This window comes from Zonotrichia albicollis, chromosome 21, assembly GCF_047830755.1.
Source record: "Zonotrichia albicollis isolate bZonAlb1 chromosome 21, bZonAlb1.hap1, whole genome shotgun sequence".
NCBI lineage: Eukaryota > Metazoa > Chordata > Aves > Passeriformes > Passerellidae > Zonotrichia > Zonotrichia albicollis.
This window is the reverse complement of record NC_133839.1, coordinates 7,124,971-7,151,370: the sequence shown is the minus strand read 5'-3', so window position 1 is coordinate 7,151,370 and position 26,400 is coordinate 7,124,971. Positions and strand designations below refer to the sequence as shown.

General features: G+C 51.9%; 1 protein-coding gene across 1 annotated transcript; it reads right to left on the bottom strand.

Moving 5' to 3' along the window:
- Positions 1 to 1,961: 1,961 nt before the first annotated feature.
- On the bottom strand, positions 1,962 to 26,384 carry PTPA (protein phosphatase 2 phosphatase activator). The gene is made up of 10 exons (XM_074556012.1): positions 26,216 to 26,384; positions 24,094 to 24,194; positions 22,868 to 22,954; positions 17,927 to 18,052; positions 17,056 to 17,173; positions 15,512 to 15,611; positions 14,526 to 14,650; positions 13,955 to 14,055; positions 9,422 to 9,529; positions 1,962 to 4,552 (listed from the first exon to the last, which is right to left on the bottom strand). Exons 1-10 carry the CDS (start codon positions 26,238 to 26,240, stop codon positions 4,478 to 4,480), a joined length of 966 nt encoding a protein of 321 aa, XP_074412113.1. The 5' UTR covers positions 26,241 to 26,384; the 3' UTR covers positions 1,962 to 4,477.
- Between the last annotated feature and the right edge of the window lie 16 nt (positions 26,385 to 26,400).

Genomic DNA, 26,400 nt, shown 5'->3' with positions numbered 1-26,400 from the left:
AGCCCAAATTCTAATGAGGGATTTTGATGTTATTTATTATCCATGTTACAGTTGCAACTGGGAACATGGGGAGGGACTCGTTCCAATTTTAGCGACAACTGCATTAATGCCCTGCACAGAGCCGGCCCATGTAGACATTCCCAAGCCCAGGCTTTTTATAGCAAGCAGAAGCAACCACTCCACCCCCTGAAAGGCCTTTTCCAACCTCCAAAACCTGCTTACAGCCTTGTGCTCCTCACAACAAGCTGATGATGCCCGTCACGGTTCAGCCCTCGCTGAATCTGATGTGGAGACAGCCCCTTTTTCAATTTGGCTCGTCCTAGATTGAAGTTTGGCACAATTTTACAAGACCCTGTGTGTCCCCAGGATGTTCAAGGAGTTTTCTCCAATGTCAATGGCAAGAGTGCTCATCCACCGAAGGGGAAGCAAAGTTAAACGAAGAAGATGTCTCCTCTTGGATATTAGAGCATGAAATGACCTCCAAAAGCCCTGTTAAATTCTACCTCTGAGCCAGGGGAGTCCTTGTTGAAGCAGCAAGATTCTTTGAGCTTCTCAACTGTACAAGGTTTCCACCAGCACGCTGGCAGCAGGAGAGTTCAGGTAACTTTAGCAGTTATCATTAACAACCATTTTCACCTCCTCCAACCCATTTCTGCCTCCTTCCCTCTCTCAGGAAGCCAGTGCAGTCACAGGGACACCTGTGTGGATCAGCACCAGGTCCTTGGGGTACAAAATGCATCTTCATCTTGGCAAGTGCCCACTCAGATTCTGCAGGTCCTGCTGTGGGGGCTGCTTTGTTTATCCACTCACAGGACCCCAGCACAGCACGGTGGAACTGAGCCACACACCAGGGACAAGTTCATACAGCAGCAATGACATATCAAGTACTTCTATTTTTTATTCTGTTACTTCTAATTTTTATTCTGTTACTTCTATCTCCACACAAGGCTGCTTCTCTCAACTCTTACTTCATCACTGGCTGCCATAAGAGATCGCTTCTAAAGGAGGGCTGTGAAGGAAGAGACAGGGCAAGGCTGGCGGCGATTCACGAAACGCACCCTGTGCAAGGCAACAGCTGCTAAACAGCAACATGAACTGGTCTACGTTTGGCAACCCCAAAGATCCAGCTCTGAAAACTGAATTTTAAAAAAATGGCTTGGTCAGTGGGCTGAGGGGGAAGATGGCCAGAAACCCACACTGTCTGCTTCCCCTTCACGGCACGTCATCTTCACCGAGGGATGCGCTCAAGACGAATTCAAGAGCCTTCAAAGACAACATTTGTGATCCAAGATGACATTTCCGCTCACCAGCCACCCCTCCACACTGCTGCCACTTTTAGCTCACACAGTTGGCCTGTGTTGATGGAGAAGATGTAACCCAGAGACAAGGAAAGGAGCATTTGCTAAGCGCAGCTACGCTACCTTCCACCGCTTGTGAGAAGGTCTAGGTTTAATTTAATCCAGGTCTATAATAAGTCCAACAAAGCTGCTGAACTACACTGATGCTGGAAGTCCTGAGTCAGCTCCTACAGCAGGACAGAAAAAACATCTGAAGGAAAAGGTTCCAGTTCTCACCCTGCCTTAGAAACAAGGCTCAAACATCCTTTGGTTTTAAGAGTCTCTGATCTTCAAGAGATTTGCTGGCCTGGGATCAGGCTTTGCACATCACCTACCTGCCAAACGTCAGATGGGATGGGGGTGGACACAGCAAAAAAGTTAATAAATAAACCACACAATACAACAGAAAGACACCTTGGAAGGACACAAAGACAGACCAGGTGTACTTGATCATGCAGTTAAATAAAGAATCAATTTTAGTGCAAGCACGAGGTCAACCACCGACACGGCACGTGCCTCCACAGGGCCTCTTCCCTGTGCTGAAGGCTCCAGCCATCGGCTTCACTGGCTCTGCTCCCAAAGCAGGAGCAAACCCAGTCTGAGAGAGACCAACACAGTCACCAGTGCAAAACACAGAAACTTTAATTAAACCTACAACACAGGGGGAGGTGGGAAGTGCTGCTTCGGACACGGAGCAGCCCTGGCGCTGCCACGTGCGCAGGCAGAGGAGCTGAGCCCATGGGGATGTCACTGGGAGCAGGAGGGAGGCAAAGCAAGTGGCTGCCACGTGACAGGGGCACATCCCAAGCGGGCTGAGAGGACTCAAACGAGAATTAGCTGCTTGACATCCCAAAACCCCCAGCAGGACAGATGTGCAGACTCGGGCAAGCAACAAACACAAAGCCGTGCGTGAGCCTCCTCCCACCGCCTCCGCGGGCCCCCAGCCCAGGGACACTGTCCCAGGGAGCAATGCTGCAGCTGCAGGGGAAGGAAGCACCTCTCCACCCTTTTTTGGTGCTGTATCCCACATTCCTGGAGGCCCTCCCATGGATCCATGTCAAAATTTCCACCCATCCTTTTGCATGGAAGCCTCATTTCCACAAGCACAACCTGGAGAGATGTTTTCCTGACCCTCAGGCAGAGAAAACCAGGGGCTTTTTGCTCTGCCATGGCTGGCCAGATGCTGCACAGTTATTTAAAGTATGGGGACACCTGCCAAAAGACACAGCAACGTGAGGGGACACAGGTGGAGACACCATGAGTCTCTGCTCCACTGAAGGTGGACTCATCAAGTCCCAGCAAGCACAGATCTCCAGCAACATTCCAGGAGTGGATCCATTTGAAAAGCAAAGATAAAACACATCCCGTTTAGGAGTAAAACAAGACTTAACCCCAGTCTTCCATTTTCATTTTAAATAGAAGTTTATAGTTTCAGGCAGGTCAAAAGCTCCTTGTCCCCCACCCCCTGCCCAGGGTCAAGCCAGGAGCAGACAGGACAGCAACAGTGCCAGAAAGCTCTGCTTCAGCTCTGTTGACATTTCACCACCTCTTTACTTAGACTTTTTTTACTCTCCTTCCCCTGAGTGCCTGCAAGAACCTTTACAAGAGGGAGTGAGTAGGTCTGTTAAAAATAATGAAAAAATAATAATAAAAAAGAAAAAAAATCACAACCACGGTTTCCTCCTCCCAGCCCAGCAGTAAAGCAGTGCAGCAGCAAAAGCTGAGCAGCCTGGCTGGGGGCAGCCCCTTCATGGTCTGCAGCAATGCCAGAGGAAGGATTCCTGCTGCTCCTGATCCCCAGCAAACACCAACCCAGACCTCTGTCCCTGCCACATCCAGTCTGGGAATCCCAAGAAGAAACAACCCCACTGCAGCTGCAAAGCTGTGCACCAGCTTGGTCACAACCTGTGGACAGACAGCTCATCTCAAAAACAGCACCAGCCCTTTCTGCCCTCCAGTGATGCTGCTGGTGGGATCCACACCACCTATCTTACACACACTGCTGCTGGTGGCACTGCAAGTGTGGCTCCCCTGCCTGAGGTCCAGCACAGCAACACCAGCAGGGAAGGACAAAGGGAAAGAGCTTTCTCCAGGTGTCACCTGCTGTCCTGGGCTATTTATGCTTTTTGTTTCCAGCACGAGTATATGAATGCATGAGAAGCTGCATGCTGTCCCCTCATGCTGCCTATGCTCCAGGGATGTCCCCCTCAAAGAGCTGCTTCATGGGGAAATCCCTTTGCCATGGGGGTGCCACTACAATTTATGACCAAGCAGGAGCAACCACGGTCACCTTGTGCCACTGAGGCCACCCAGCCCCAGAGCAGCAAAGCAGGGGATTGCAGAGGGCAGGTTGGACCCAGTTATGGATGTGTGTGAATGTGTCAGGGTTTGTGCCAGTTCAGAGGGGGCCTGAGCAGTGTCTTTGCATAGCTGTTCCCACAGAGCTGGGTCCCTCCAGGGACCTTGTCTCCAGCTCCAGAGCCAGCTCAGATGCCCACAGCCCAGGAGGTTCCCAGCTTCACCCAAGAGAAGAGGTGCTAGTGAGAAAGGAAGGCCCTCTTGCAGAAGGGGTGGAGGGAGGGCGCTCTCCTTACCCAGGAAAAGGGAGGGACGGTATCCTGGGCTTCCACAACCCACAGACACTCCCTACAACTCCCTTTTCCCAGTTCAGACCTCCAGTGCAGGCAGAGCTGGCTGATACAGACACGCACAGGCTCACACCTCACCCCGCGCAGCGGTTTCCCAAAGCAAACAGCAACAGGAAACTCCAATGAAATTCAAAAGGGAAATTGCAGTTACCACTGCCCAACACATACACACGTGCCTTCCTCCCCTCCACACCCCTTTCTCTTGGGAAGCCAAGCAGAGGCCTTTTCTGCAGGGCAGCCCCTGCTCAAGCCCATCCCCATTCCCGGCAGGGACACAGCGGAGCAGCGCGGCCCCGGCTCGGCCGCTGGTGAGATGTCCCCAGGGTGAGGACGTGCAGGAGGAGCTGCTCCAGGTGCCATCCCTGTGCTTTGGATCTGTGGTTGCCGATGAGGATGTGCAGGAATGGATGGGCTGGGTGGTGAGGAGGGGTGAGGGGAGGAGGAAGAGCGCCGTGCTGTGCCTCCGCTGCCTCGGCTCCTCCTGCGGTCTCCTTAAGATGTCACAGGCTGGATGGGGAGCAGGCTGCCAAACTTAAAGTGCTGGATCACAGGAAACTTCTCCAGGCACTGCAGGAGGAGAGATAAAGAGAGGTGAATTCAGGAGACGTTTCCACCTTACACACACAGCCTGAGCCACATCCTGCCCGCAGGTCAGGGTTCGGGGCCACTCAGCTCACACAAAGGCAGAGGATCAGCTCCATGTTTTCCCCCACACATTCCAGTCAGGCTTCTCAGGCCAGTAGCACTTCATAATCCCATCCCCTTCCCTTCAGCCAGAGTCATTTTCTTACTGAAATTCAGTATGGGGAGGCCTGGAGCATGAGCAGAAGCAGCATGTCTATGTCAGCAGCTTTCTCCCTCAGCACTCTCCTAGCTCGAGCTGATGTCTTTGAAGAGTTTCACCCTACAAACACTGAGAACTGCAGAATCCCCCGGGGCAGAGAGACCCTCCCCTCCAGGCCAGTGCCAACACTCTGGGTTTGAGGCACCATTCTGCAGCTGCAAGGCACTGCCCAAACTGCATTCCAGACTTTCAGGTCTTTGATGGACAAGCACCAGTGATTTTGGAGCCATAGTTTAAGATATGATCCTATTTCTAACAACCCCTCACCCCTGAAATTCCCACCTCCCATTGAAGAGTAATGGATCACAGGTCAGTCACACAGACCCACTACAAAGCAGATTAGCTCAGAGCTGCTTCCTGCAGCTACAGCAGGGCCCTGCATAGGGTGAGCAGGGCTGCAAGGGCACAGCCCCTTCCACTCAGCAGCCAACAGCAGGAAGGTCATGGACTGTGCTCAACAACGTCAGAGTTTGCCAGCACTTGTCTGGCAGAGCCACTCAGAGCTCTTGTTTTTGAGTCACTGCAGACTCAGACTGCCCAAACCTCATGGAGGGCACAGAGCAGGCTCCACTCCATACCACAGAGCTCAGCAGTGTGTGTTCAGCCATGACGTGGTTACAGCTCTCCATAGGAAGGAGTCTTGTGCTCTCCACGGGGCCAAACTGGACTTGCTGCAGTTCTCTGGGGCTGGAGAGGAAACTGTGCTGCAGACAGCTCTCACCCCAAGGCAGGACTCAGGCACAGGCACCCTGCCCTCGTGCTGTCATCATGGGCAAGCGGGAGGATCAGTGCCCAGAAGCCCAGGCCTACAGTAATCCCTTTGGAGCCAGAGGTCAGGCAACTGGTTCCAAGCACCAGCACACTGGGGCCAAACAAGTTTGGAGGTGGTGAAAGTACAGCATGGCTGCATCCATCCAGGGGAATAAGAGCCAGGCAGAAAAGCACAAATCTCCATGGCAAGGAGAAGTAAGTCCTGAGAGCATCAGGCCATGTCACCTTCAAAGCTTCCTAATGCTCAGAGCTGCTGCTGTCTCTCCACACAACCACTTAGAGAAACTCTCAGAGGAAGCAGGGCTGGGTAACACAGGTATGAGGGGAGAGCAGAGAGAAATGAACACTGGAGATGCTGACGGCTCAAAATGTCAGCCCAATTAGCTTCAAGGAGTCCCATGGAAGACCAGACTGGTTTGGGCTCCAGATGAAGAGACTTTACCACCAGTGGGAAGAAGGGGCATCCATTCCATGTAACACATCACCAGTACAAGACGAGACAAGCAAGAAATTTCTCCTCCTCTATTCAGAAGGTCTAGCACAAGTTTACTGAATTATCAGCTGTACAGGGCCTTCCTTGCATCAGCTGTGGATGAAACTGTACCAAATTCAACTGCATCCTGCTCAATTTCAGGCTTATTTCTTCTTGCTACCATCTTGATCCCACTGAAGGTCTGCTTGGGACTCAACTGGGGAGTAGATTCATGCACCAAGTCCAACCTTTAAAGATGGAACTGGGACTAGATTAGTTACAATGGAAAGCATTTCCTGACTGACTGCAGAGGAGGAAAGGTCAGGAGACTCAAAAGCAGGCTCAGGGGAAAAACATCAAGGCTGCTGCTTTAACCACACTCTATTCTGTCAACTTCTTCACTTGCCTTTGATGGAGAGAATAAGAAAAGCCCATGGACTTTCAAGCAAACACATCTTCACCCATTATATTACAAATAGACACATTTGGGATTTCATAAACACACAGAGTTGAAGACACATTGTCTTCAGTCTACTGCTTATCTGCCCTGGGGTGCCTGGATCCAGACCACAGCTCCTGGACACACAGACACACCTGAGCTCTCTGTCAGCTGTTTAAAGCCATCCCACACAGGAGATAGAGAAGAGATAAAGCCTTTGGAGTGCTTTTCAGATGAACTAGCTCTGGGGGCTGCCCCACTCCCACCAAGTGGGGTTTCTCCTGGTCTCTTTCCAGCAAGTGACCCCCTCCCTTGCTGCTGCCCCCACTCAGTCCCAGTCCTGGCCAGCACCATCCAGCACCCAGCACTTCTCAGGCACCCCAGGTGTGTTACAGAGCTGGAGCCTCCAGCTGAGTGTCTGATTTCACCTGATCCAATTGCAATGGGTGATCAGAGGGGCAGGGAGAAGGGAGGGGAAAACAAATAAAACCTGAAATTTTGCTCTCGCTTTGCCAGTTAGACAAAGCAGCACCACAACTCCAAACCTTCCCTCTCTTTGCCATCACATGCCCCAGGCTCTGCCACAGAAGCTGCCTGCCTTGAGCTGGACAAAGACCCATGTCAGTACTTGAGGGGTGCTGCTGGCTTCTCTTCTGCTAATGCTGGCAGTGGCTGATTGCAGAGAGACTGCACTGGTGGAGGCTGCACAGAGAGCAGAAATACACCAGGAGCCAGCAGAAGAGAGACAAGGTCTCCAGCAGTGACTTTGTGCCTGGCCTGAGACACCCAGATGCATTCAGTTTGCAAATGACTCCCAACCTTGTGTCACTCCCAGAAAATCAGTCTAAGAGATCCTCCAGTTGCCAATGTTGGAGTAACCTGCAGGGCCAGGCACACCATAACTGAAAGCTCTGCCCAGCCATGCTGCCCTGTCCACATCCACACCCCTGTCAGTTCCCAAGCCAGGGAGGAACTGGCTGAGCCAGCATCAGGTACATAACACCCCAGAACAGATTACATCTAAAGACATATCTATTGATATACCTATTACAGATATAGAACCCTAAGGACCCCTGAGCAGGAGTGTCCCCTCTCCTCTCCCTATCCAGGTGAACACAACTTCCATGTCATGGCAAGAGAGGACAACATTGCACAAGGATTATGTTTTTAGGATTAGTCCTTTAAGACCTACAAACATTATCTGAGGAAAAAAACTAAATTTAAAGCTCTTTAGTTGACTCAACTTTTTTACACTTTAGCCTAAATTAGTACCATTACCCTTTCTAGCAGCTTTTGCATTCTCCCCTTGACACAGCTACATCTCAGATATTTCTAGAAACCTACCAGTACTGGATCCAGCATTTTCACACAGAAAGTCACCCGCTAATCAAAACAGACTAAGGCCTTGAGAAAAGACCATGTCTTGGGTGAACAAAGAATCTCCCAGTCTCTAGAGAATCCCAGTGCTCTCTCCAGCCAGGGGACAGGTAGATGTGCCAGCACACACTGGCCACAAGACATCAGTGAATGTGTGCTCAGCACTGCCAAGCTTCTCCAGCCACGTACAGGTGGGAGCAACCATGGCACAGGGCATGTGGGGCACCAGGCAGGAGCACATGAACATCCCAGGCAATGTGGGATGCCAGGGGAGCATCCAGCTTGTGAAGGAACTGATCCAAAGGAAAGGAGGACCACAGCAAGGCTGTTGAGGCAGCAGCAGACCACACTGAAGCTCTAGGTCTTAGGACACTCCTGTTTCACTTTAAAGGCATTTACGGTGCTGTGGTCTCCCCTTCAGCTCTCACAGCTTAGGCTCCAGCTCAGGGTTTTCCAGCAGGCAGTGTTGGAGCTGCAGCCCAGGGACAGCCCCCCTCTCTGAGCAGCCAGGCAGGGATCAGCCCCCAGCCCCATTTCTCCTCTTTGGAGGCTGGGAGGAAAACTGAGCTGGGGGCGGAAGGAGCCAGCGGGGCTGGGAGTGACACCTCACAGATTAGAGAGGTATGTGGCCTGGAACCTAAACACAGGATGTGCAGCAGAGGAAGGGCTGGGGGAGGGAGCGGCCTCAGGCACAGTTAACCCCTTGGTGCGCTGGGCCTGAGCACAGCTCTGTGTCCCAGCTCCCAACAGGAGCACGGCTGACACCAGCAGCACTGCAGGGCGTGGGATTGATTCTTCCAGGCACCAGCAGTCCCCGCCCACCCGGTGCCAGCAGGGAGTTCCACCATCCCTGCTCTTCCATTGCTTTAGTGCAGCCAGTGAGTCCTGCAGAGCCAACCCCATTCCCTCCAGAGGTTCCTGTCCTGCTTCCTCCAGCCCAGGGTTAGCTTGAGCAGGAAGGAAGATAAGGGAGAGCCAAAACTGCCCAGTTCTGCAGGTCAGGGTTCACCAGGAAAGCCTGGGGCAATGCCAGCAGACCTGGTGGGTGGAGGGTGGCCAAACCAGAGAGGTGGCTGTGGTCTCAGTGGGCTGGCACATGGCATGGATGGGGCTTGTAGAAAGGGTAAATCAGCAGGAAGCATTCAGCCTGCTCTGGGGCTCTTGAAACATGGGATGGCAATTTAAAATAAGTCTCTTCTAGCTGGTAAAATGGTGGACCAGAAGAACAAGCAGGTCAAGACATTGGCCCTTATTTGGAAATCTGGACTTGCACTATGGTCAGACAAGACAAGGCAAACGTCACATTTGCAAGGAATGGCCACTTTGGGATTGGTTTTGGGGCAAACACGAGGCAGGAGCTTCCTTCAAGCCAGCAGCACCTGAACAGCCAAGGGCTCCCAAGCCACAATCAGCAAAGAGTAGCAAATGGCTGTGATGGGGTCCCCACACCTGGAGCAGCACAGGAGCTGACCCAGGGTGCTGTGGGAGAGCAGGTGTGTGGCTGAGCAGCCTCCCCCTGCCCACAGCACTCACCTCTGCCTTGTACATGCGGATGAGGCCCTGGTTGACCTTGGACCAGGAGGGCACGGCGCTGATGTTCCAGAGCTGGTTGGAGTGCTCGGCGAAGGGGCCTGTCTTCATCTGAAAGAGACCCGAGCACAGGGCTGAGGGAGCTGGGCCAGCCAGGAAGCTCGAGCACCAGCAGTGACTCATGCTCACACTCTCTCCAAGCAAACATTCCCACCAAGCCCAGTGACCCACGCAGCAGCCACCTCACTGCATCCTCCCTCCCTCCCTCCCTGCTCCCTCCCGCTGTGGCCACATCACATGAAGCCCTCGCAATCCAGCTCCCCTCCTTCCCTGATAAAATTAAGCCTTTTCCTGCCACGCTTTCCTAATCAGACCTCCTTCTGCACACCTCCCTTTCAATGACTGTATTTAAAAAGCCCCACATAAGTCCTGTTCTTCCCCCCAGTAGGGCTTGGCTCAACGCTGTTCCTATTCTACCCAGAAACCTCCCAGTGCAGCACTGCTGGGCTTTCCAAGAAAATGACTCATTCCCCATTCAGATCAACAACAAGCAGCAGCGACAGCCATCGCTGCCTTCCCTGAATACAGAGGGCAGTGCAGGTTGGCAGCAGCTCTGTGTCCACAGCCCACTCCACACCTGCCTCTAGCTGAGGAGGGCTCTGGGGGAAGCAGGAGCACCAGGGACATGCTCTCCAAACTAGCTCCAGAGCTGTGAGCTGCTGGCTTGCAGCAGATGCTTTACATTTTTTTTCTTTTTTTTTTTTTTATACTCCGCTGTTTCTCCTCCCAGGGTGAGGGGTTTGGAGGAGGGAGGGCAGGAGGGAAGCTGCAATCAGGGGCAGTTGCATGTAGATTCCCTGGGTGGTTGTCTCTCCTTCTCCTCCGTGAACAAAACCAGACCCTCAGGGAGAGAAAGAAATACAACACAGCCACTCTGACTGAGGGAAGTTCCCATGACATCAGAAACCACAAGGCCGAAGCTCACGCTAGAGAGGAGCGTGGGGAGAGAGGAATCTCTTGGACTCTCATTCCCGACCTGGGGCTCGAACAGCTAACCCCTTCCCTCTGTGCACGCACAGGCCTGGAGAGAGGGTGGGAAAAGCGCCTCCAAAACAACCTCTCTGCTCACTGAAAAAGCAAGCAGGGCCAATCAATGTGCTTTGGGAAAATGCTGCTGCCTTTCTGCAATGCCTGTGTGACACCAGCCTGCAGCAGAGGAAGAAAAAAAGAAAGAAAGAGAGGGAGAGGGTGGTAGAACCCTAAACCTCCCTGTTTGGAGGGTAATGTGCTTCAAACCTGCTGGCCTTGGGGCTGGAGCAGCAGGGGGAGCGGGTCTGCAGCTCTGCCTGCTGCTGGGAGAGCAGGGGTGCATCTCCACTTCCCCTCGGAGATTCCTGTGAGCTGGGGGATGGCAGCAGAGCCACTCCCTGTCCCCTCAGCCACACACTTCCCTCGTGGGCACGAGATGAAACGTGCACACACACAAAGCACGGTGTTACCCAGCACCAGGATTTGGGCACCCAAAGCAGCGGCTGCCAGGAGCTCTGAGCCATCAGAGCCTCCCCTCCCCACACAGGAGCTTTGGCTGCCTGGGTTTTGACTCCAAACCTTCCTTCCCCTGGTGTCACTGCACTTCAGAGGGGCACAGCTGGCATCAGCCACCACCACTGTGCTCCTGTCCCCTTCCCAAGGCAGGGAGAGAAGGAGGCAGGCACAGCTGGCCAGTCCCAGCTCATGCCCACTGTGGCCCTCCTCACCCGGACACCCAGCAAGGGATGGCTTGGTCATGGTTTCAAGCTGGGGCGGGAAAAATAAGAGGGATGAGAAGGGGAACAACAAAAAAAAAATCATCTCCTTCCAGCCACAAAGGGCGAAGAGGGAGAGCTGGGGGGAGAGCGAGAGGCGGCGAGCGCTGCAGTCCCGCAGTGACCCCAGGGGAACGGAGTGAGTCAGAGCAGCCATATTGAGCAGGAAATTACTCACAGACGTGGCGTTCCTGCCTCTCGGTTCCCAAGAGAATCGGCCTTTTGTAAATGGTTCCTCTGTCAGTGCAGGGGGGAGGGGGACGGCTGAGGCCGTGCTTTCCTGTCAGCTCCTTCCCTTCCAGCAGAAACCCGAGCCCTCCCTTCCCAAATTTAGAAGCCAGATTGAAGCTGAAATTCCTGCTGCCTGCCCTGAGCTCTCAGAGGAGCATCTGGGCAAGTGCACTGATCCCCCACAACAGCTGGGGCGTACCCAGCTCCCCTCCCTGCACACCCACAGGCAGCCCTACATCACTGTCCTCTACAGCCTCTGTGTGGCAGGCACCACAGGGATGCTCCCAAACCCTCCTCATCCTCACACTTTCAGGTACCACACACACCCCCTTGGCAGGCAAAGGAAGCAGCAGGGGAACAAGTCGAGTCCCAACCAGCTCTGCAAACCTCACCCTGTTCCAGAACCATGTGTTCAGGTCCAAACCCACCCTGAAGATTTCCCAACATCAGGTCAGCTCATGCAAAATTCAGTGCCGTGCCCGGGCGCTCCTCTGAGGAGGATGTTTTGGTGGGTTCAGCCTGGACATCATCTTGCTGCTGCTTTAAAAGCCTGAGGTTTAAACACACACCTGGCAAACACCACAACAGCGTATATTCATATTCCTGAAACATCACCTGGGGGCTGAGAACAGTATCTGCTCAAGAGAATATTCCCTCAGTTGACAGAAAACAACCTTCCTCAGTTGTAGTCTGAAACAAAACCTGCTCTCATGTCGGCAAGACCCACTATGGGAACTGCTGTGGTGTTTGCTACATATTTAACACCTTTAAAGGAGAGCTGTTTCCCAATGACAAGCTCAGAAGAAAATAATATCGTTCATTTACTAAAGTCTTTAATCCCTTCTATCTTTTTTCCCTGCTATTTTGTTTTGTTGTTGATTTTGGAGAGAAAGCATTTGGAGGACACTGAGGCTGCCTCGCCCCCCCTAGTGGCAGTCACGGCCTTCCCGGGAGCTTGGGAGGCAAAAAACCTAATATTTAAAAGGAAAATCTTCATTAAAATGAAGCAGAAACCCGCACGGAGATGCACTGAACATTCCATGGATTTGGTGATGCAGGTTGCTGCTGTCCCTTTCAGCCCGCGGCAGGAGGGCCAAGAGGGCTCCCTGCCACCAGGTGGCACTGGGGATCTCGGAAAAAACACTGAATTCCATGATTCACAACAAATGTGCAGAAAAGGAGCTCAAATCCCTTATTTGAAAAGCCTACTAAAAAGCTGACTTTCTGCAGGCAGAAGCAGAGTGACCTGAAGCAGCAGGACTGTGCTGGGTATTTTAAACATCACCTGTCAGCTGGGCGCTGCAGAATCTTCTACACACGTTTCAAGAGATGGATGTTTTTTAACAGGTCAGTCTGGATATCACAAAGGCCTAAACTAAAATAAATCTTTGACCATCTTGGCTCCTGGTTTCCTGTCCTCATCTTGATCTCTTCCACCAGCACCTCTTTATTACCCATGGTATGATTTATCTTGGCTTTAAGGGTTAAACCCTGTGAGGTGCTGAGTACCAACAAACCCTACCAGATTTAGCAGGACTTGACACAGCACCTCCTGGGGTTTGGGCCAAAGGCTACTATAAAGATTTCCTACATGAAAGGCTAAGTTCATAGTCTGTAACCTCCCTTCCCATCTAATCACTAAATTAGAGAGGCAGGGAAGGGGGAAAGTGAACAGAACAAAAGGAAAGAACTGCACTCTGTCCTTCAAAATTAATCCCATCAACTTCCTCCTGCCAGAGACAAGAAATCCCTCACCACAACAGAGCGGGTAGCTCCTGCTCTCCCTGTCCAGACTGTGCAGTGAGGGAACTGGGAGAAACACAGCCAAATCCTGCACTGATGCTGCAGGCAGCAAGCCATGAGCTCCCTCACTGAGAAACAGCCCAGGGCTGCCAACGAGCTGAGCATCACCCACCCCTGTCCAAAGGGCCCTGCAGTGCCTGAGCACAAACAGCCCTGAGAGTGCTGCCAGGGCAGGGGAATCTCTGCACCACCTCTGCTCTAGGTCAGCTGCAAATAAGGTGCATTTCATGGGCAACTCCTTTAGTAGAATCTGAAGGAGACAGAGCAACACAGAGGTCTGGGAGCCTGCCCTAAGGCTGCCAGGCAGCACCCAAGGGCTGCAGGGAAGGGAGGTTATCTTAGCAAGCCCAGTCATTTTGCAGCTCCTACTTCATCCTCCTAGTGTATCCACAGGAACCAGTCTTCTCCATATAAGCTCCCACTGACTGGTCCAAGTGATGATCCAAAGTTACTTGTTTGCACTTTTTACAGCTCCCTTCAACTACAATCCACAGCCCATCCAGCTTAATTACACTTTGTTCTCAACATTCCTGTCTCAGCTCATTCAAGGAGAACACCTCTGCCATGCAACAATGGTTCATCTGCACAGTTCCACGAGAGCAAACAAACAGGCAAAGGAGGAAGAAAAAAACACTGCCAGAGCCAAGTATCTAATGTCAAGAGAAAGTCCCTGTGGGACAAACCTTCCATTCCTCACCTCTGTAATGAAGAGGATGCACTCCAGGAACATGAAGTCCTTATGGTTTTCATTTACCACCTTCTCATCAACAAAGTGCCGGGGCTCCAGGCTGGGATGGTCTAAAAAATGAGACAACAGGAAGTAACCTGCATGGTAATCCCCCCTGAGACCAAGTTCAGCCAGGTGGTGTGCTGCCCCTCACCCAGAAGTACAACCCTCTCTTTAAAAGGCAGCACAGAGTTGCTCCCTTCTACCTCATCTCCCACTCCACTGCCTCTGCAGGGACAAAACTCCACAGAGCAGAAACTGCAATTTTTAGCATCAAAACCAAGATTCTCCTTTTAAAAAGCTTCATTGCAGTCATTGCAATAAAGACAGAAGTACTACACAAGGAAGCTTTCCACCTCCCAACTGGCTTTATTTGGAAAGCTGAGGTAAAATAAAAATCCAAGCCCCAAACTCTCCTGCTGTATTATACACAAATCTGACATATTTGAATTTAAAAGTCAGCCCCAAGTCCCATCATCTTTACAACCTAGACAAATGGGTCAGAGGCTAACCCAGGACACAAGAAGATTTTCATTAGTACCTATCAGCTGGGAACTGCCCCATATGAAAGGCAGGAACTGGAAGTCATCCAAGCCCCACACGCCCTGGCTGCCAGCAGGTTCCATCCTGTAGGTTTTCTGCAGTTTTCGCATCACTTCCAGGTACCTGTGACCAAGGAGAACAGGAAGGGTTAAGGCAGGGCCTTCTCCTGTCTCTGACTTTTGTGAGGACAAGAAAAACCAGTTGGAGAAAGGACACAATTTATCACTTGTAAGCAGGACCCCCACACACAGCACAGTTCACAGAATACATATTCAGCTTTTGCCATAGAATGCAGCTTGATGGTACCTAACACCAAATGCACAGAGAAATCCAGTGGCAGGGGTTTGTTTTATCTGCAAAGTCTTATGATTGTGCAGATCCTTCCTCATCCCCACTGTTATTTGAAAACACTGACACTTCACATCCCTTCACCAACCTCCAAAAGAGCCCAGAGTTTTCTACCTTACAGCAATCACTACTTCCACTTTTCAGGTGGAAAATTAAAGTTGGAAATACTATAGAAGGAAATTGTTTCCATGCCACCAAACAGTGATGCAGCTGGGATTAAATCTCTGGATTCCAAAGACCCATTCCACCAGTTTCATCACTACCAACTCCACCTCCTGAGCTGGAAACACATCTAGAGGAGCAGTGGAGGCCTGCCAGTTGCATAGATTTTTTTATTTTTGATGCCTGAAGAGATGTTAGATCCTCTGATCAGATATTCCTGTCTATCACAAAGCACAGCCTCACCCACAGAGTTCAGTAACTTGTGCTCCACTAAAGTAACTTTCCAGAAGGACACTCTGCCTCTGAAGACAAGGAGCCATCACCTCTTTTTGAGACAGTTATAACGGGTCAGTGTACAGTCCATTAAAATGTACATCTGCTCCTAATTTTGTCTAGAATTGTCTTCAGCTTTCCCATTCTGCCCTTCCCCCCAAACAGCCCAATACTTCAGCCCTTCTCCTCCCATTACCTCACCTGTTAAACACTTTGAAGACAATGGCCATCTGGTCATCCACTCTGAGCACACCGATTTTGCAGAGGCAGCACAGAAAGGCTGCAAATGCAGCTTCGTGCCCTGGAGTTAAAAGACAAGAGGAGACATGACACAGGTTTCTCTGGCCCCCAGGACAACCTTTCTGTGGGCACCACAACAGCTCTGCAGCAATCACAGTCCCCTCTCAACCCTGTTGTCACTGTTAATGCCATGAGCTGACAATATTTCATCTCCCTGCAGCACCCACCCAAATTATACCTTCTAGACATTCATAAGGTGATCATTAACTCAGAGAAAAGAAGTTCTTAATGGAAAACAGCTCCAATTGGGCATGCTGGGAGCAAGGCAGGGACTTTCCCAGGAGCTTGGCAGAGCAAGGGAAGTGGAGCACTGCAGAGTCATCTGCTTGGAGGATGCAACAGAACCTCACATCTGCAAGCAAACAGATTTCCTCCTGCTACAAAAATATCCCAGTGTTGGAAGGATGCAGATCCCACAACACTGCCAGGAACAGTCTGTCCCAGAAGGAACTGGGATCTCAGGCTAAGCCTCTGCAGCTTGGCCCTCCAGCTAACAGCAAGGAAAAGAAACAACCAGCAAACCCAGAAATGTCTTTAAGTGGGAAGGACCAGGGAAGAAGGGAGAGTACAAGATGAGCAGTTCCACACTACGGACAGGTGCAGCTCCCAGTGTAGGAACAAAACGCACCCATGGTCTGGACACTGTGAGCTGGGACACGGGCCCCTGGCTTGGGACACACGGGATGGGAGGAGAGGCTCAATTTCCTTCTCTGAGCTGACCAAACCCCATCCAGCCTTTCCAAGGACAACATCTCCCCCTGGTGCCAGTGAGCCGCAGCCAGCACTGCACAGCCTCCAATCCTTCAGCCTTTACCCACAGCCTCCTCTTCCTCTCCCTGCCCAAGTCCAAAGCCAGGTTTCCTTGCACTCATCCTGCTCTCCTGCCCTTTGGTGAGCACACAGCTATCCTCCAGAGAGGAGCAGAGCATGCACACAATTCTGAATTTAGTTCTCACTGAAGCTTGTGTGGTTACTTCACCAGCAATTCAGTATCTCCTCATCTGCTTCTAACTTCAGATTTCAAAGTCCCTCTGTAAGCAGTGATTCCCTTCTAGGGACCATCAGACCATTGTGATGTCCCTCTAGGGACACCTCCTACTGAACATGAACATGGTTCTCACTCTAGTTCCAATTCAAGCTAGTATATTTTATCCCTTCAAACTGTCTGCTGCAGGACTGCTGCATGCAGTGAAGCATGTCCTACAGCTCATCCCAGAACAGCCCGGTTCCCATCTCCTTGGATGAGATGTGAAAGGGTGGCACAGCTCCAGCTCTCAGTCACAGCCCACACAGGGCAGAGGGGTGAGGGGGCCCTAAAAAGAAGGTGTTCATTTCAAGCTGGCCCTAAAAACAGTGGCAATAATGTATTTAAATAAATACAACACCCAACTCCAAAGGTCCCTTCCTGACAAGCCCAGCCCTGGCCAGGGTGCAAGCCCAGGTACCTGTGCCATAGTCAATGCGGGTGGAGTTCCCCACGGATTCCTTCAGGTACACGGCCACTTCTGGGGCAGCATCAGCCAAATGCTTGGGAATCACTGCTAACACCAACTTTTCTGCCTCCTGAAACACACAAAAGACTCCCCTGGGTGAGCACAGATCTGTCACAGCTCCCAGGAACAAGGCACCCTGTGCTCAGATGCTGTCACAGCATGAGGGCTGCCATGGTGCTCTGCAATGCCTGGAGGTAGCATGAGAGAGGAGCAAATTCTCCTCTTGGAGGAGTCATCTCCAGAGATGGAACAAGTCAGGGAGAGCTTGTCCTGAGACCTATTCAGGCCACACACATTCTGTAGGACAGAAAAGCCTCATCACCCAAGCACATTGAACCAGTTACCCAGTGAGCCATCATTGAACCACTGACAAAAGCACCACTAGAGCAGCAGAGCAGCTGCAAGGCCACTGCTGTTGGGACTGGGGCTGTGCCACCTCCAGAGCCTGGTGCAGGGCAAGTGCTCTGAGCTGGAGGAATTCAAGCAGTTTTCCTTGATCTTTCTCTCATTTTATTGCCCACACAGTGGGCAATTACAAAGCAAAGGAATTCCTTGGGTTTGGACAGCCCTTGTGACTCACCCAGAACCTGGAGACCCAGCCAAGAGCATTTACATGGCCCATATGCTCTCACAAGAGGAAAAAACAGCACCAAGTCTATGGTAAATGATGTGTATCAAGGGGTGGATCCTTCAAGGCTTATCTGAGCAATCCCTCTGTGAGCTGCTTGGCTGGCACACAGTGATAGAGCCACCCTCCACCCTGCTGGGCACACTGCCCTCTCTGGGAGCTGCAGGTAACACCACACAGCACAGACAGGCTCACCTGGTCCAGTTTGGCGTACCAGGTCCTGAAGGCTTTGTTCCCAAAGCGAGAAGGTTGATCCACGGGCGGGGTTTCATCGATCCATCTGTCGAGGGTGTTCAGCAGAGCCACCAGCTTTTCAATGGGCTACAGAGAGCAAGAGGGTGAGGGGTCACAGGGACATAAAACAGAGCAGCCCCTCAGTCTGTGATATCTCTCCCCTTGATGGGAGTCATTAAAGCCCACACCATGGTTCCCAGGAGAGGCACGTGGAAATGGGCTGCACCAATCTGCCTCAAAATGCAGAGGGGACAGAAAAACCATTTTTCCCTGCAGGGGAGCAGTCCAGTACAAAGCCCAGCCTGAGGCTGACTCCTCAGTCACCCACACAGTCTTCCATGAGCTGTAACAGCACCATGCTGCAAAATCTCTTGGAGAAGAGCTGCAGAACAAGACTGAGAGGCAGGGAAGGGACCTTCAGCACAACAACTCAGGCTCAACATCTGAAGGGTCCTGCTTTCCCCATAGGATAAAGAACAGCACATACACAGTGTAATGCATCCTCACCACTGGCTGATGATATGATTTAAAGGACCTTCTCAAGGCTCTAATAATTGTCCTGAAGTCTCTTGGGAGCCAGGATTAGCAGCTGATGCTGTTAAACCACGACACATTTGTACAGCAAATCAACCTTCTGAGTACAATTCCTGTTGCCTCAAACTCCTACCAGCCAGACCACCAGGCAGCTCCAGCCCAGGGACACCCACTGCATGTGGCAAAATACAACCTACCCAGGGGAGGAGGCAGCCTGGTTAGCCCACCAGTGCTCCCATCAGAGCAGGAATGAGAAGCTCTCAGAGAAATGTCTCAATTCAAACACAAAGCTGATGGGAAGACAGCAACAACAGCAAGATCACAGCCATGTTTCTCATACCCAGTGCTGGAAGTGAGGGACCCGTGTGGAAGGAAAAGAGGTGCAGCAGATGGCAGAGCCCAATGTCTCCAGCTGTGCTGTCAGACCAGAGCTGGCCAATGCACACCATCTCCCTGCCTGGCCCAAATGGCTGGAGAACAGCTACACTCCCCATACCAAGAGGCAACACCACAGGCAGCACTTTTAACAGCTCCAGACAGTTTCAGCAGGCTCTGCTGACAACCGGTCAAGCCTGCCAGAGGCTCTGGGATTCTCCCTGCCTGACTCCAAGCAGCTGGAGAGCCATCAGCCGCCACAGCAGCTGGCCAGGCCCCGGGCAATGTAGGCTCCTCTGTCTCGAGAGGGGATTCCTCCTTCAAGGGGACAAAGAGGACAGCAGGAGCGGCGGCTGCTTTGACTTTGCTGGAGGCATCGACCGTGTGAAGCTGCCTGGTCTCCTGGGCTGTGGTTCAATTCTTCACGCTGCTGTCGGGAGGACAAGGAAACAGCAGAGCCCAGCAAGTTTGCAGCCCTTGAAGTGCCACTCAGAGGGGGTGGGCAGAGCCAGGCATGGCAGAGCTGTGCTGCCACTGAACCAGCTGCAGGTCACTCCTGGGGGAAAGGGTCTCGTGGCAGACACAGCCCTCCACAGACAGTGACTCCTGAGGTGCCACCCCAAGGACATGGTGGGATCCTCCCACCCCAGGACCTCAACATTTGGCCACTGAGCCAGACCAGAGACTGGGACAAGACCTGAGCACACTGAGAACACAAAAAAGGGACAGACAGCCTAAAGCTCTGGGTGCCCCTGAGGGCACTAACAGACCAGGGCTCCACATTCATGTGGGCCAAAGCCCCCTCTGCATCAGCTCCCTGCTCCCAAAACACTGTAGGAATCAAACACATTCCCACTGCACTGGGCCACGTTTGGACTCAGCCCTACTCCTTCCTGGCTACTGCATTCCCCTCCAATTAAGCAGCAGCATCCCCAGCACTGGGTTGCATTAAATAATTAAATCGTGCTGGTGATTTATCCGCCGGCACCAGCAGCTCATTATGAGCAGCCACCGTATTTCAAACCCCTCCACGAGCACTCGGTGCTGCCTGGATAAATGGCTGGCATGGACCAGCTCCTTCCCTGGGGAGCAGAGAGCCCAACCTCCCCTTCCCCACTCGCTGCCTTTAAAGGGATTAAAAGCCCAGCCCCACTGAACACGGGAGAGCAGGACCCAGCTGCTGGCTCAGCCACATCAATAAATAATTAAAGAGCTGTGGCTCATTTTGGGCTCAAGGCCCTTTGAAAAGGGGGTAACTAAAAGAAGCAGCTTCCCATTGTCCAGCAGAGGAAGCCTGTACATCCAGGGCTGACCCCTGTGGGGGAGAAAGGAGCTTATGGGAACACAGCCATCAGCACCACTGCAGCCTGTTTTGCCTGGCTGGGTTTTTAAGCTCTATTTTTGCTTTACCTTTTCAGTGATCAAAGCAAGGGCAGCCTCCCCCCTGCTCTCCTTGCTCTTCTCGTTGTGCTGATTTTGCATCTCCTTGACCCTGAGTCTGCCACCGGTCCCAAAGGCAAACCACAGGGCTTCCTACAGAGCACAGAGCTGTCAGCAGCTCTCAAGAGCAGGGGCCAGGCAGACAGAGGTGCTGAGGAGGCATCACGGCAGCCAAAGCTGCCTGTGGCGACCAACTCTCCCTCTCTGGGCTCCTCAGGCCCTGTCAGAATGGGGAGCTGATACAATCAGAGCCTTTGCTGCTTCCCCCACTTCCTTCCTGGAAGCAGAGCAAGCCACAAGACCGACCAGTTTCCCCCAGTGCATTGGGCTGTTTGACAGGAAGATCTGCTCCTTGCATGGCAAAAATTAACCTCGTCCTCCTCATTGCACTGCACCTCTGATCCAAGGCTGCAGCCCCAGCAAGTTGCTGATGGATCCCCAGGTGGAAAGCACTCCCTCCAGGAGGGGAAGGCAGGTCACAGCCTATCACTCACACAACCTTGTGCCAGACACAGTGTCTGTGCCAGAGCCTGCTATCAGTGCCTGTCAGATGCCTGCAGCAAACCCTGGACAGCTCCACACAATGTGTCAGTAGGAGCAGAGCAAGCTCAGCAAGTCTCCAAGGGGGCTCAGCCCCCACAGGATCCAGCAGAAAGCTTGGTATCAACACACACTCTTTGGAAACCACTAAGCTGCCTCTTTCAAAGCACAGCACACCATACTTCCATTTTTTTATTCCATGGCAAAGCAATAGCAGTAAGTCACAGAGTGGATATGCATTCAGCAGGAAGGATTTCAGGAGGTCATTTGCCAAAGGAAGATGTCCCTGGCATTTGATCAGGGAGGAAGATGGGATGGCACAAAAGCACATTGGTAGCAGGTACAGCAAAAGAGAAGAAAGCTGAGCAGAGATGCAAGAAGAGGCCACGAGGGGCTGAGCCTTTAAAAGCACAGATAAGCAGTTTGATCTACAAAGGAGCCTGTGTGAACAAGCAACCTCATCAACAAGACAACCCTGGGGATGCTCCACCTGTGCCTCAAGTCTCAGGCTCCTGCTCTCCTCAGTGTGCAGGGAATGAGATTTGTTCCCTGCCACTTCCCAAGCAGCTGGGATTGTGGCTCTTGTTTGTTACTTGGACTGGGACCATGGGTGGAAAACATTCACTCCAAGAGGGCTCTTCTGCAGACACAGCCCTGGTACAGCTTTTCCTGACAGCTCAAAGGGCTTGTGAAGAGGTTGGGTTTCCCCCATCTCTTTGTTTTGTTCATTGTTAATGCTTTGTTTCCCTAGAAGTGCTCTGTGAATGGTTGGGAACAAGCTAGATCATGACAAAGACAAAACTCAAAGGTGAAATGCAAACAGCAGAAAGCAAGAGCAGCATTTGACAGCCGTTTCTACTTAATTGAAGGAACAAAAGAGGGGCACAAAGCCTGTTAGGGAGAGACTCATTATCCCTGATCCCCTCCATGAACTACAGGGGAGTTTCTCATTCACACTGGCTCCTGGAAGGGAAGGCTGAACTCAACACAGTACTTCAAACATGCAGACTGGATTAAACACCACCATCAGCTGCCTTCCCACACCAGAATGAAGCTACAAACACAGGGCCCAGTCTGCTCCCATTTTGCCCAGATCTTTGTACATCACTCTCAGCTTTCTTGCACAGCCCTGATCAGTAAAAATGTCTCCATGAATCTCCTCATTGCAGCACAGACAAGGGAGGGGATTCAGTGTGCAACAAGGAAGCAGAGCTGGTGGCCAATGTGTGTTCTGTGGATTGGCAGCACCCAGAGAGCCCCCAGGGCAGCAATGACACCACTGAGGCTGCTGCCCTTTCCCTCTGGCCCTGAGAAGGTGAACAGCCACTCAAATTGGCTCTGGCAGCAGGCAGGGACAAGTGACAGCCACTTTCATGCAAAGAGAAACCAGGTGCTTTCTGCTTAACACCTTGGAAAGTGAGATCCTGCCCCACAGGTTAAACCTCCCAGCCCAGCCCAGCAGCCCTGGGAGCTCTGCAGACCCCAGGACCTTTAGCAGGACCCTGGGCAAGGCAGGTGCAGCTGTGACACACCTTGAGGTCACAGCTGTCCAACCAGAGCTTGCACAACTCAGCTACAGCCTGGCCTGAGGAGATGGGGGCAATTAAACAGTCTGAGCAGGGACAGGGAGAGAAGTGGTTTGAGAAGAAGTTTTTGCCCATGGGTTTTTGTACAGAAAAACCACTTGGGGGGCAGGAATGGCACAGACATCCCAGCCTTCTGCCTGCAACCAGGAGGGAATATCACATCTTCAAAGCACCACCTCTGCTTCTGCCCACTTGCTCAATTTCCCATCCACCAAGCACATCCAGAGTCTCTGCATCCTGAGGGGAGGATGGCACCCTGATATTTGCATCTCCAACCACAGCCCAACCACATTCAAATCTCCCTTGGCTCCCACATAAATTACTAATTCATTCCTCATCCAGGGAATACTCACTGTAAAGCCAAAAAAAAAAAAAAGTGAAAAAAGGCAGGAAAAAAGTAACAAGGGGATCCAAACTCTTGTCCTACCTCTGAAATTTTGTATTCACAGGTCAGCTTCTTGCCCCTGACACCTTCATTGAGAGTGAGGATGAAGCCCATGTAGTCTGCATATGCCTGTGAAAACAGCAAGAGGGCAGAGCTTTAGGGAGAGCCCAGGGTCTGTCAGAGCACAAAGCACAGCCCAGGAGCATCCTGCACCCCAAGGGAACCTCTCCCAACACACAGCACTGCTTCCTTGGAGACACCCGGGGGTGCAGGGCTTGCTGTGAAATTGCTGCTCTTTTTGGCAGCCCCAGAAGCAGTAGGCAGGTGGTGATTGCAACACTGCAAAAATTACAGGAAGGAGAATCCTAAAAATGCTCACACTGACCCCAAAATCATTCCCTCAGATCCCATCAGGTCAAATTCAAACTCCTCAGTTCTGCAGAGTCTCAGCTGTGCCCAGGCATTGTGCTCTGCTCCTCCCAGACCTGTGCTTTACCTTCCCTTTCCCCCTAAACTCTTGCTCTGTGCTCACTAAAGGGAAGTGGGAGACAGCCCAGGCTCCTCACTCCCTTCTCTTTAGATTTGCTGCTTTGGAAGCATCCAGTGCAGCTCAGGAGCAGCACACTGCCACTTCTCCCTCCCTGCCTCGAAATCCTGACCAGGAGCAAGTCCTTAAACCCAGGAGACTGAAACTGGAAGCTGCTCCCAGAGGTTTGTTCGACACCTGGCCATAACCTCAGTTTCCCTCAAGACATCTCTCATCAGTCATCAAGCAAGAATTTGCCCCTAAGAGGTGGGACAAGTCTGGGCCAACACCTCAATCCCTCAAAGGCAGAGAGGGCAGAACCTGCTTGTTCCACCAGCTCCACACAGGCTGTAAACAAAAATTATCCAGGAAATCGAAGGGCTCAGCTCCAGAGTCCTTTCCAGAGCAGCACAGTAGGAAGGAACCAACCCAGGCTGGTGCTAGCAGGGCCAGCAGAGCCTTGTTTAAGGTGAGCTCAAACAGGGCTGAGTAAATCCAGTTTGGTTATAAAGCACAGGCCAGGAAGGATGAAACAGTCACCAGCTTCTCATCCAGCTTGCTGGGAGGAAGCAGTAATCATTACTGCCAAGTAATTTTCCTACAAACAAGCACCAACTCTTCTTTAAAACAAATTCAATTATTGTCCATTCTCTGCCCAAGCCTCCTTTACTTCCAGACCAGACCTGGCTGCCACCAAAAGATCAGCAGCATTTTCCAGCACTCCCTGTCCCCAGAGCCATACCTGAGATCGTTTCCACTTGGCCATGTCAGAAACCACATTTATCTCCTTTTTGGGGACCATGAAGCATTGCTGGACAGGAGGAGCCACCTCCTCAGAGGTGCCTGGGAGATACAAAAAAAAAAGATAAAACATAGGCACTGGGGAAGGAGTAATGCTTTATTTTTCTTACTTAGAAATGAGCTTTATTTCTCAGGAGACACAAAGCACACAAATCCATCCCAGCTGGGCTGTAATCTCTCCAAGTCCTCCTCACCAACATCCTCCTAAGGACACTGCAAGCCTTCAGACAGAAGCATTATGTCTGTTTTCATTGTTAAAGATGCATTTCCCATTCACAGAGAGACTAGTGCAGGAGATAAAAGCAACATCCAGCCAGTTTAATTATTTCTGTCTAGTGCAGCCAAGCCTCAGGTCATGCTGAAGCACTGAGCTCTCCTACAAACTAACTCTGCCTTGTTTTTAAGTGTCAAGCCTGACCTTCATTCCTCTAAAAGGATAATTCCTGCATGGACAAGCTGGAGCAGTGCAATAAATGCAGCCCAGAGCCACAGCTCTGGTCCAGGCAGCACCAGGACTTGGGGGATGATGGGCACAGCCTCTTCCAGGTGGAAGCTGTGAAGATCGTTTCATTTCAAAGCCCTCTCAGAGTCTAGGATGCAATATTTAATGCAAATGGGAGTTGCTAATGAATTAGAGGGGATCTTTTCCCCAGTATCCGAGCCCAGGGCCCAACCTGCAGAACCAGAAAAGTTCCCAGAGATTTAAAGTAATTTGTAGTATGCTTCTGTAAGTGCAACTTTTCATAGGGAGAGGCAGCGCAGAGAGCACTGTCAAAGAACCTGGGCACTAATGTCAATTTATAAATTCTGTCAGAGTCACACAGTTCACCTTTTTAAACCCAGAAAATCTGCAGGCATTTATGCAGCACCAGCTGCCCTGACACACTCCAGCAACTGCTGTCCTCAACCCAGCCAGTTCAGGCACAGTCTCCCTAACAAACCACCAAACTCCAACTCCTTAAAATATCATCAGCTGCACTTACATAGAAAACACCACCCAGAACCATCAGCAGCCTTTTCCACAATGCTCTCTAGCAGGCAGATCTGATTAAAAGGGATCCAAAGTCCCAGGAAGCACACAGAGTGCACTGTAGATTTGTCATACAACCTTTGACAGTCATTGGACTTCTTTGCCCTTCACATTTCCCATGCACAGAACAAATTCAGCCTCATCTCCTGCCCTGAATGTTACAATGTTTGGTTTATTTCTGCAGAAGTTACAGCAAAACTTCCAGGTAGGAGGATGAGAGGAACAACATGTGATGAATTTAAATTAAAAACACGTGTGTCTCTCTTCTGAAAATTCAGCACACAACTCACAGCGACTGGCACCACAGCAATGGAGCTCTGCTTTTAAGAGTTTATAACATGAAAACAATGAAAAACGCCCAAGCAGTGAAGTGAAAAGGCAAACACTGATGTGTCCATCAGCACAGGTGACACATAAATCCCAGGGCAGTGTCCTGATCTGGGTGTTTGCCATTAACAGAACTCCTTTCCTCTCTTTGTGTTTGCTTCTCAGCTATCACTGTTTCTGATCCATACTTTGTGCAATTCCTCTTGGTGAGGAGACCAGGAATACTCAAGGAAGGAAACAGTAAGGCTGCAGGGGTTACAGCATTCTGGGATGAGTACACAGGAGTCCAAGCCTCCTGGTATGATGGAGCACAGCTTTATGACGAGCAGCAGCTCGGGCAGAGGAGGCACTTCCAGGCTCGTGTCACGGTGTGAGGAGCGGAGTCAAAGAGAACCAAATCCGGTCTGGGGGTCACAGGGATCCCCGATCCAGAGCCTCAGTCCCGACCACCAACCTCGCCCTGGGGTGGTGCCAAGACTCGGGGCCCCCGATCCTTCACACCCTCAGCAAATTGCCCCCTTCCTCCCCCTCCCCGGGCCGGGCGCTGCTGCCGCCGCCCTCCGCAACACGGGCCCGGCGCCCTCGGCCCGGCACTCCCGGAGCGTGGGCCCTGTACCGGCGCTCCCTGGCCCCGAGCACGGCCTTGAGAGGCCCCGAGCGCAGCCCACAGTCCGCAGGTCCCCAGAGCCCCCCGGCCGCCGCTCACCTGCCCGCCGCTCGCTCTCTGCCATCTTCCCGCAGCCCGGCCCGGCCGCCCCTCACCTCCCACCTCCGCGCACGCCGAAGCCGCCGGCGGCCATCTTTGAGCAGGGCACGCCGCCCGGCCCTGTCGGTCCCGGGGTTGTCACACGGTGGAGCGGCCCCTGCCGGCCACCGTCGTGCTCAAGCCGC